This window comes from Daktulosphaira vitifoliae, unplaced genomic scaffold (genome assembly GCF_025091365.1).
Source record: "Daktulosphaira vitifoliae isolate Bord-2020 unplaced genomic scaffold, ASM2509136v1 Scaffold_1, whole genome shotgun sequence".
NCBI classification, from domain to species: Eukaryota; Metazoa; Arthropoda; class Insecta; order Hemiptera; family Phylloxeridae; genus Daktulosphaira; species Daktulosphaira vitifoliae.
This window is the reverse complement of record NW_026099572.1, coordinates 55841549-55853331: the sequence shown is the minus strand read 5'-3', so window position 1 is coordinate 55853331 and position 11783 is coordinate 55841549. Positions and strand designations below refer to the sequence as shown.

General features: G+C 30.0%; 1 protein-coding gene across 4 annotated transcripts in view; it reads right to left on the bottom strand.

The window, feature by feature from the left end:
- Positions 1 to 9640: 9640 nt before the first annotated feature.
- The window catches only part of LOC126894135 (uncharacterized), a 10752-nt gene continuing 8609 nt past the window's right edge, over positions 9641 to 11783 (bottom strand). For all 4 annotated transcript variants that reach the window (XM_050664902.1, XM_050664899.1, XM_050664900.1 and 1 more), the window contains one exon: positions 9641 to 9836. In XM_050664902.1, coding sequence (XP_050520859.1) covers positions 9754 to 9836 — 83 coding nt within the window. In that variant the 3' untranslated portion in view covers positions 9641 to 9753. The remainder of the gene's footprint in view (positions 9837 to 11783) is intronic.

Genomic DNA, 11783 nt, shown 5'->3' with positions numbered 1-11783 from the left:
TTGTATCCATATTCTTTTATTAAAATACAGGGTGCAGCAGCATAACACCCTTTTTTTAAAATACAATAAAACACATTTTATAATTATTATTATATAACATTATTATTATTATTATTTTTAAAAGAATGTAAGCACATATTTAAAGTTTCGTTTTACACAGTTTTGAAAATCATATCTGGTAGATAACACCCCCCATTTTCCATACATTGAATAAGGCGATTTCCAGCGTTTGTCATGACCCTTGCCACCATAGCAGCGGGTATGTTGGCAATTTCTGGCTGTATGTTGGCCTTTAGTTCTTGTAGGGTCCTTGGACGGTTGAAATATACGCGGGATTTCAAAAAACCCCACAAAAAAAAAAGCAAGGGGCCAAATCGGGCGAACGGGCAGGCCACTCCAAATCGCCCCTTATTAAGATAAGGCGCCTCGGGAAGTGTTTTCTTAACACATCTATTGATGCCCTCGAAGTGTGAGCCGTTGCTCCATCCTGTTGGAATCAAATGTCCCTAAGTCCAATTCGTCAAGTCGTGGGGGAAAAAATTTTTCCAACATGGTCACGTACCGGTCTGAATTCACTGTCACTGTGACCTCATTTTCTTTAAAGAACCAAGGACCAACAATTCCGGCAAAGGAAATTGCACACCAAATTGTAACTTTAGGCGAATGCAAAGGCCTTTGATGCAATACTCGCGGATTGATGTCAGCCCAGTAGCGTATTTTCTGTTCATCGTCCACTTAAATGAAAATGGACTTCATCGCTGTAAGAAACAGTTGCGTCCTCAGTAACGTTTTTAAGAAGCGGCTCATATGTATTTTTTCGAGAATTAAAATCGCGGTCGGAGAGTTCCTGCACAATCGCCAACTTGTTTGGATGGTAATGTAGGTCATCGTGAAAAATTCGCGTCACTGAACGATCGGCAAGTCCAAAGGCAAACGCATTTTTACGCGTAGAGCGCCATGAGGATTGCAAGATTGAAGTTCTTACTGCCTTAATATTCTCAGGTGATCTGATGGGCCGAAGGACTCCAGTTTTTCGTTTTGTGGTATTCCCGGTTTGTCTAAACGTATTTACCTATGTAACAATAGATTTCCTGTCTGGAACGGGACTACGTTAAAGCGATTTCGAAAGGCGCGCTGAGTTGCGATTACAGAACGTCTGTTCGAAAAGTAAGCCTCCACGGCAAACACACGCTGCTCACTGTTCCAACGCATCATGGCGACTGCCTGGTATGAGAACAAAACTTTATTACCACGACTGTCAAATGACACCACTCTCGTCCCGCTACGAACTATATAACTTGAATGGCGTGCATTTCAAAAAAGGAAGTTATGTTGCCGCACCTGTATAGTATATGTGTTAAACCATGAAAAATTCTAATGGAAGTTCAAAGTTAAGCTAAGCCATTGGTTGTGTTAAACCTGGTTTTGGTTTAGATTTTTTAGGTAAAAAATCAACTAAAAAGAGTTTAACCACTATATTTTTTGTATTAGAAATAAAATCATGAGTACCCCACTGCGTTAAACCTTGGTTATACTTGAACTCATTATGACCATCCTTTATTTTAAAAAATACACAAAATAGCTAGGAAAAAAAATTGGAAAATCTAAGGACTGTTTTGATGATCTTGCTTATATTGTTGACACTGAGCTATAGCTCCTGTAATTATTTGTTTATTTGTGAGGCTTTAATGCAGGCACGTAGCTAAGAGGTGGCCAGGCCACCCTAAATATTTATTGGCCACCCCATAGCTCAATATATGGCTAAAACACCCACGTTCTAAAACTTAAATAATTGAGTAATAATAATAATTAAATAATACTAAGTAATTGATAAATAATTTCAAGGGGAGGAGTAAGTAAATGGTGGCCACCTAAGAAAAATGTTGGCCATACTTTGGTCGGGGTGACCAAAGTATTACCCCAAAGTTGGGGTAATCGTGTAATCCTAGCTACTTGCCTGCTTTAATGTATGTGTCGTGAGTGATTTCCTCAAGTACCGAAAAGAGTATTAGTATAAAATTATTGCCAAAGTTTACTTTGTACACTATACAGTAAAGTCATCATATAAAAGAAATCCAAAGATTAAGTGAAATTAAGCTTATAATTTAAAAGACTAAAAATGTAACGAAATTATGGTTATAATTGTAATTTGATTAAGTTTAACATTTATTTTAAAGAGTGTTCAGTAAGTAAGGAAACAGATCAGTTGTTACAAACAATTGATGTGTTTTCTTACTTTTTAAACACCTTATGTACTTAAAGTTATAAATTTTTTTTTTTTATAATTGTCATATGTTATATTACTTTTCTAGTAAAGTTACATTAAAATATTTATTTTTATATTTCTTTCTTTTTCTTTTATTTTTATTTTTGGTTTATTACACTAATTTTTACTATTATTAATTGTATAATAATATATTTTACGTTTTTGTTAATCATCTTCCTATTATAATTAAGTGTACTCAGTAAAAATTTTAGGTAGAACTAATCGAATATTTTTTAAAACCATTCAGTAGCCCATTCGAATAGTTTTTATAACTATTAGATAGTATATGCTAATAATAAACTATTCGGTTGTATGAAAACAATTCGAATAGATTAAAATATTCAAAAATGCTCATTACTAGTTATAACGTAGTTTTTATTTATATTTTAATAGAAACATTGTTTACAGTTTTTATGAAAAATCTTTTTTTGAGGCCCATTAGAAAATTTGACCCTTGGGTATCAAATAAGTATAATCCGGGCCTGAAAACGAGGTTTTATAAAAAAATGACATTTTTTATGATATTTATTAGATTTAAAGAATACATAAATAAGAATACATGTATGTTACATGCGTATATAATATTTTATTATTTCATTAAAGCGAATTAAATTGAAAAACATTTCTTCATCAATTTGCCAATACTATCTCATTTTCGTCTACTATTTCATTTATATTTTCGTCTACATTTTCATCAATATTTTCGCTAGTTTGTCCCCTAAACTTTTCTAAATATTCAGTGAAATCTATAAAAGATTGTATGACATTAAAATCGATGCCATACATTACACGATTAATGTACACAGATAATAAGAATGAACCTAAAGTGTTGGTATCTTCAGCATTATACGTGGAAGTACAATTAAATAACATTTTGTAAGAGGAATTTAATGTTGTGACTGTATTACTAATTAATTCGTTCAAAGTTGTTATTGTGATGTTTTTTATTTTGTATATCTTCTCAACGTAACTATTGAATTGAATGTCATCATATAGACCTAAATAATTAGTAAAATATTTTAAATCTCTAACTAGTCTCTGCATATTCAAGAACGCAGAAAACTTTCTCGATATGATTTTGAATTTCTTTATTGCGAAATACATTGAAGAGTTTAAATCAAAAAGAAATTTTCGTATACGTACTAAACGTGACCAAGTTACTTGTAATAGAATGATTTTGAGTAGTTTTATAAAATTTTGTTGATACTTCCCTAAACTTATGAGTCGATCTATCAAATGGTGATTAGAAAATGACAAATAGTAATCGTTTTCTAATTTTTCTTTAATAAATTTCCAATTTTCTATTTTACCAAAATCTTTCAAAATAGTTTCTATAAAAATCTCATTAGTTATTGCTCTATTTAGTCTCAACCGATGCATAGGAAATTCAAGAAAAGTTTTCCTAAACATCTTAGTGTCATGATTACTTTTTACAATTCGTTGAGTCAAATCAGTTTTACAGCGTAGCAAAAATTTCCTTACCTCATCTGATTCTTTTCTATCATCAAAAATTTCTATCACGTCAGTATAATAAGTGCCATCAACGAATTTATTGTTGTAAGCATTATTAAGATGACAAAATTCCTGGGTAAATTTAGTCAGCTCGTTATATACAAAAGTAAATTCTTTTGGATTGATTTCTTTCCTAATGTGATGGTAACCAAGATCATAATTATCTAAATAATCAGCATAACAGAAAAACAACCACATCAAATTTAATGTTGGCCTAAATTCAAAACGATACACTGAAGCTAACATTTCGTTAGCTACTACAATTATAGAATCGTCCTTTGGTTTACCATGTTCTTTACGTAGTTTTTTTCCAGTTGATTTTCGTCGTTCTGAACGTATAACAAAAGCTATAAAGCTTGTTTTTTTCCATAAAATTTCTAACAAAGTTAATAAATGAAGACTACTGTAAACGTACCCACACTGTATGTTAGTTAGTTCTAATTCTATCATATTTTTCAATGTTTCAGCTGGTAATTTTCTTAACTCCTCCGTATTTGTCGAAATTTCTGGTTTTACGTACCCAGAATCGCTTTCCATTAAAATTTCATATCTAGCAACTAAATCTTCAACTTCTTGTTCAGTGTCATCACTTGATACAAATTCTAAAAACACCAACGTAATCACAAATAATATTTTCACACTTTTTTGCATAATGCAGTTTTATTATAATTTTATTTCACTATACTACCGCACAATAAAGAAATGTGAAAATGTTTTTTTCAAATATTTTTAAAAACTCATCTAAATTTATTTTAGGGAATGAATAAAACGAACACATATGTAAAATATTTAAATGCAAATAGAACCAAATTTTATCGTCATAAATTAATTTTTTTATTAAAAAACTTCTGCATTATTATTAATAATAATGTACTCACAAAATAAATAAAGTTAATTTTAACTGTCATAAAATGTATTCCCTGATAAGAAAAACAACTCATATTTTATTTTCTCTAGATGGTTTGTAATACTAAGGTCTTGCCGCTTTTGTTATACAATATTTAATGTTTGCACATTGAACATTGATCAGATTCAATAGATTTTTATAATTCATCGGAATTTATAAAAATATAGCTTGAACCATTATGGTTACACGATTTTCTTCTTCTTCTTCCTCGCCTTAATTCCAATTACTTGGGGTCGGCCACCCTTATCCTAAACTTCCACTTGACACGATCTCTCACATCAGGTGTTCTCATATCGCATTCAATAGCATCCTTCCATCTCTTTTTTGGTCTTCCTCTACCTCTTCTTATGGTTACACTATGGATATTAAAAAAATATAGTGTTCAATTCAGATTTTTTTAGGGGGCCTAAACAATGGTGAAAACAATAAAAAATGTTGCCATATTTTCATAAAATTAATACTACTACAAAAAAAAAAATATATATTTTTAACTAAATATCAAACGAAACATCGCGTCAATTTTTGAAAATAGTTATATGATCATTGTTACCCTGCGATTATCAGTGGAGATATCAAAATGCTAGGAAGATCTCCAATCCCTCATAAAGTATACCTGAATTCAATAATGAAGAAATGATAATATCAATTGATAAAACTAAAAATTGTCAACCCGTATCGGCACTAGATATTGCGGGTTTATGTTTTCACCCCCACATTTCCCCATAAATTATCTACTCCTCTGTACAAACACTTTTAATATGCAGTAGGCTTCTTAAAATCGGTTATGCATTCTAATACTTTTTTTTTAAACTTGTAAATTAAAACTTAAAAATATTAATAATTTTTTACAAAGCTATGAACTTTATAAATCTATAAAACTGTGAAATATTATTAAAAATATTTAAAATATATTATTTAAATAGCTTAACAGGGTGAATGATTTATTATTGAACACTAAAGATTTCACTAAACCTATTAGCACTTTTATACATGTATTACACTTTTTTACCTAGACGGGTGGAAAGTGTGGCCGAGAAATGATAATCGTTTAGGCTTATTTAATAAGTGTGATAATTCAAAGAGGCCACTGAGAATCGACCGCCTGCGAGCTGTGACGTACGGTACAGTCAAAGGCGTAAAGCATTTGAGTAAATGTATTTGAATAAAAGTATTCAAATACTTTCATTGGTATTGAATAGTATTTTTAAATACATTTAATAAAAAGTATCTGAGTAGTATTTTAAATACAATTATTTAGTATTTAATACTGTTTAATATTCAGTACTATTAATATACTTTTTTTTTTTTAATTTGCTAACCGTAACACAGCAAGCAAATTAAACTCAGTCAAAATGAAAATTGAGAATAATTCTCTGTTATTTTATATGTTACATTATAGTATAACATAATTATTGTGCTTATCTAAATGCTATTATGTATACATCTATTTTTAATACATCAGTTGAACCTACAATAGCCTATTGCAGGTTCAAATGATTTACTCTATTGTCAATAAGACATACTTTACAGGTTTTTACACGTGTACTAATATTTATTTTTTTCACTGATTAGTCTCCAATAATTAATTTTATTTACCTCTAACAAAAAATATCGAAAATAATAAATGAGTTCTCTTAATTTAAGAGTACTCAATATTTGACTCAAATTACCCTCTTGGTAATTATTTAGGTGGAACCTTTTGCTCTTAGTTAAAATAAAAACATTATTATTATTTTTTAATTGTATTCTTAGTATTTGAAATACTTTTGTAAAGTAATTGAGTATTACTCAAATACTTTTGTATGAAAAGTATTCAAATAGTATTTTAAATACATTTTTTTTTAAATATTTGAGTATTATTTAAAATACTTTTTAAAAGTATTTTTTACAACTATGGGTACAGTAAGTGCAAGTTATCCGTCAACAGTAGAAAAGCTGGCGGAATGTCGATATCCTGACGCGTGTCAATCATTGGTTAATGACTTTAACGTGGACGACTGGTTAATGAAACAGACAGAGGCCATAACGTTAAGAGACAACATTATTGCAGTCATGAAAGGTACCGGTCAACAATTGTTGACCAATATGGTTGTTCGACGACAAATGGTCGTCACCAACAGTTCACCAACTGAATGCAATACAGATAACGACGTCCCTCGCGTTATCGATAACGACACGACGAAAATATTAGGCCAGCGTTGGACCAGCCATCGGATCCATTAAAGTATACAGTAAGTGGAAACATGGTAAACAATGTAACGAAGCGTACAAATCAATCGAGTAGAGCAACGATTTTCGATCCCTTGGTTTGCTCGGCGTTAACAGTTGCAAAAATTACCATGCAACGTACATTAAACTAAGGTGGTACGAACCAGTTGCGGCGGAAGTCGCTGCCGAATTACAGTGCACAATTAATCGGTGTTCCAACGTATATGTGTTATGTGAGAATAGAACCGTTCAATTACAGCTACACGGATTGGCCGATTCGTCTATTAATGGCGCACGTCTTTACATTAGAAACACGGACGATTGTCACATTTATTACAAGCAAAGTCCAAGGTCGCGCCCTTAAAACTACATCATCGCCTCGACTTGAATGGTGTGCGGCGCTATAATAACACGTATGGGAAACCGACAAGTGCCCGAGTCGAAATACAAAATCGATTGGCGATTTTATTATTGGATCCATTCGAGTGCAGTCTCGCTTGAATTTCATGTCCATCTGCTAAATGGAAAACGCTCGTCCGCGCATCGTGTAGGTGAATTCCAAGACAACACGATTGGTTTCGCGTGCGCTCGAGGACAATCCCCCGGATTTAATTTCACTCCAAACGAATCAACACGATAAGGCGGGACGATCCCCTCGATCAAAGGAACAGTACGACAACTGTGCGTAAAACGTGACAGTACGGAAAATATACCAGAAGACAAAAATGCGGGTAAAACGACAGTTACGCGTGTAGCGGTCGATAAACGTTATTGGTTGTTATCTAGAAGGTCGTCATCACTGTTTATTATTGATGCGAAGCTGAGAAGGTATTAATTCTACTATGATGTGTTTTTTTTTTAATTTTTTTTTTTTTGTGTCTGTGAACGGTCAATCTCAGCTCTCGCTGGACCGATTTTGATGAACAATACATCAAAAGATCACAAATCGTATCTAGTCGAAGACATTACCCTCAAAAATTTAAAAAAGTTGCTTCGTTCTCCTTAAACGGGAGAAAACCCCCAAAAAATTACAAATTTAAAAATCGCTAATTTTCGACATTTTTTCAATTTTTTTTAATTAAAATTGTCATAACTTTTTTAAAAATGAACAAATTAATATAATTTTTTTTTTTAGATACCTTAGGTATTTACCTATCATTTCATATATTTTTGTGAATATTTGACTATTTACCAGCCCATAAGAAGTGTTTCACTTGGTAAGTTTTTCACAAAAAATTAACTTTTTCAACTTAATTTTTGAAAGTGTTCTAGAAATACTGACACTTTTATATATATGTTAAAATAAAGCTTATGTAATATACTTTAATTTGAAAAAAAAAATTGACCTCTGGATTTGAATTTTCATGGTAAAAATAACTACCGTATTCAAAAATATGCTATTTTTGTGTTAAAATTCTAGGTTTTGTATTTTATTTTATTTTAAAATACCTGATAAGTGGAATACAGATTGTCATAAATATTATATAAATCAAATTGATATAGCATAGAAAGTTAAACTTATTTAAATTTTTTTGCTTTTTTGAAGTTGAGAAAAATAATTTTGAAATTTGAACTAGCTTAAATTGCCATTTTTATCAGTCGTCGGAAGCGAAGTAAGGTGCCTAGTCGGTAAAACTTGTATTTTACTCGCTTGGGCTATAAGGTTACCACCCGCGTATGGCAAGGAATTTTTTGCATTTTTCTCTTCATTTTTTTTAGTTTAGAATAAATTTTCAACTCATGTGATTTTTATCTCATTTATATTCAATAACGTCAATAAAGATCAAGGATCTCATCACTGTAGTCGCCCCTTGCGAGAAGAAATTTCTTATTCATATAAAAATTATTTTACTATATTTTAGGTTTTAGCTTCGATGCAAAGCTGAGAAGGTATTTTTTTGTGACTATCATTTATTTTCTCTGCTCTAACTTGACCTACTTTTTTCAACGATACGTCAAATTATTACAATTTGTATCTAGTTGAAGATATTACCCTCAAAAATTGAAACAAAATTCTAATTTATCAATTAACCAGTTACTTATACCATGTTCTCCATACAGACAATTAAAATCATTAATTTCTAATGTTTTCAAAGTATTTATTGACGAATCAAGTTCGATATGATAGGTTTCAATTACAAAATTATATCATTTTACTTTGTAATTTGATAATTTTTTTACTCTATTTGTATGTGTTACTACTAGACTACAATATTCCAAATATTTTTGTAACTTGTTGCTATATAAATCATTTCTAAAAAAATGATTGTTAGTTACGCGTTAAAAGTAAAGAAATGTACAACTACTTTATTATTTTTATAATATCTCCGTAAAATTTACAATATTAAATTATTGACTATCAATTTCATGCTAAATTTAATTACTGTAAGTATTATTTATTCATATATTATAATTATAAATCAAATAACTAATCGGAATAAAATTAAGGGAATAAGAGTTATTGTTGCTTTTGAAATAATATAACAATTTCTTAAAATTAAACACTATCTACAGATTTGCATCGAACCGTTTCTTATGATAGTGATTTTGATAACTGTCAGATATCATCTATACTTGATCCAACTATGCCACATCAATACTGTGCTACTGCTTTTTTTATGTACAATACATAAATTTTACTTAAATTTTTTATTATTATTAATGTATAAGTATAACACGTTAAAATAATGTTTACTTAACACATTGTTAAGTAACACGTATTTATTGACAATACTAATAAAAGGAAATGTTAGTAATAATTAATTTTATTTATTAAATATTTAAATCATGCATATAAATTAACACAATTGTTGTATATAATACTGGAACTATGTGAAAAATTTAGCTCAAGAAAATTAATTTAAAGGTATTTATTAAATGGTTTCTGACCCCTGGGATAATGAATTAGTACGTCTGAATCATCATTCACATCACAATTGTTATCTAATTAAACAAAAATAAATAATTAAAAAAATAGTTATGAAATCATGTTCCGTATTAATTGAATAAAACAATAGTACATTATTTTATAACCATAGAGACAAATTAAAAAAAAAAATATAGTTTAAAAAAACTAAAAAAACACGCTTTTAAAGCACATCGAACTAAAAAGTTAAAAATAATTTTTAAAATAAGCTTAAAACAATAATGAACGAAAAATACTAGTATTATTGTAATAAAAGCGTGGGTGCTTTGTGCCATATTTTTCGTATATTGAGCGCCCGACGCTTTTATTACAATAATACTAGTATTTTTCGTTCATTATTGTTTTAAGCTTATTTTAAAAATTATTTTTAACTTTTTAGTTCGATGTGCTTTAAAAGCGTGTTTTTTTAGTTTTTTTAAACTATATTTATTTTTTACTTTTTAGTTTCAAGTTATGATAGTAGTTATGGTTGTAACGGGTAACGAGAAATGAGGGTTCGATTCCGGAGAGGGAGTCTGAGAAACGGCTACCACATCCAAGGAAAGCAGCAGGCGCGTAAATTACCCACTCCCGGAACATGGAGGTAGTGACGAAAAATGACGATACGGGAATCATCCCTCGTAATCGGAATGAATACTTTATATCTCTTAATTAGAATAAATCGTGTTAATATATAAATTTTAATAGTAATTAGAATATATATACAAATAATGCAACTTAAGTACGTAAACGTATCATGCACTAGGTATAACAGTATTTTGTGGGCGGGCGGGTAGGACTAACGTTATACCTGAGGTATAAACGGTGGTAGGAATATATAAATATATATATACGTAAGGCGCATTAGACGCGGGCGGTATTGGTCAGTCAAAATAAAAATTGTTTATATATATATAATATTGATGACAAGCACGCGTATACGGGTACGATAACTAAAAATAAATTTTTATAGGAATAGTGTGCCGTCGTGTGGTGAGCGTGGCATGGGGAGGGGTGAATGCGTTATGACAGTCTAGTCTAGACGACGGAATATGCGATAACGCGTGGCGTTTGGAGAGTTACAAACTTACAAACAAACAACAAACAAACAACATACACGTGAAACTAATAGAAGCGTGTTAAAAAACAGTTTTGTACGGTCAATGGAAAGTTTAAACTTTTAAACATCCTGGTTTCACGAGAGGGGTAAACGATAACTTTATTTATAAATAAAAGTAAAATATGAACTAGAACTCATAACTTTTATTTAAAAAAAAANTTATTTATAAATAAAAGTAAAATATGAACTAGAACTCATAACTTTTACTTAAAAAAAAATTAAATTATTTAAATAAAACTGTGAAACGTTCAAAATATTACTATTAAAATAATTCTATACTATGCCGCGACCCCACTGTGCTACCGTTTTTTTTTCATTGATCATCACCAAATTCTTTGGCTATAAGTTTATTACTAATTTTTAAATTTAATATTTCATTGTGATGATTTTATTATATATATATATATGTGTGTGTTCTTCTTATTGTTCTTAGGATCTGTCTATTTTAATTCGATTTAAATGATCTTATGGTTTTATTTAATTTTGTTTTATATTTTTTTATGTTTATGACAACACTAATTTATTTAATAACTGTTATGTTAATATCAAATCTGTTAATCATAGAACCTCTTCTCTCTTAGGATAAGGTAAAAAACCTACTCCGCTTTTGTCTTTGACTTTCCATGGTCGACTGTCCTCAAAGTTCTTGTTTAAGTTGGGTGGGTTATTATGAGTTTAGTTTACATGTTTTTTAATATTTTTTGCAACTAAATTAGTGACTATTTAATAATGATCTATACAGGGTGGCCCACCACTCACTGACAACTTAAATAACTTTTGATCCAGTTAATATTTTTAGTTGATTTTTTTTTTAAATAATAGTTATACGTTAGGTCTATAGCTATATCTCAATAATTAATTTTTT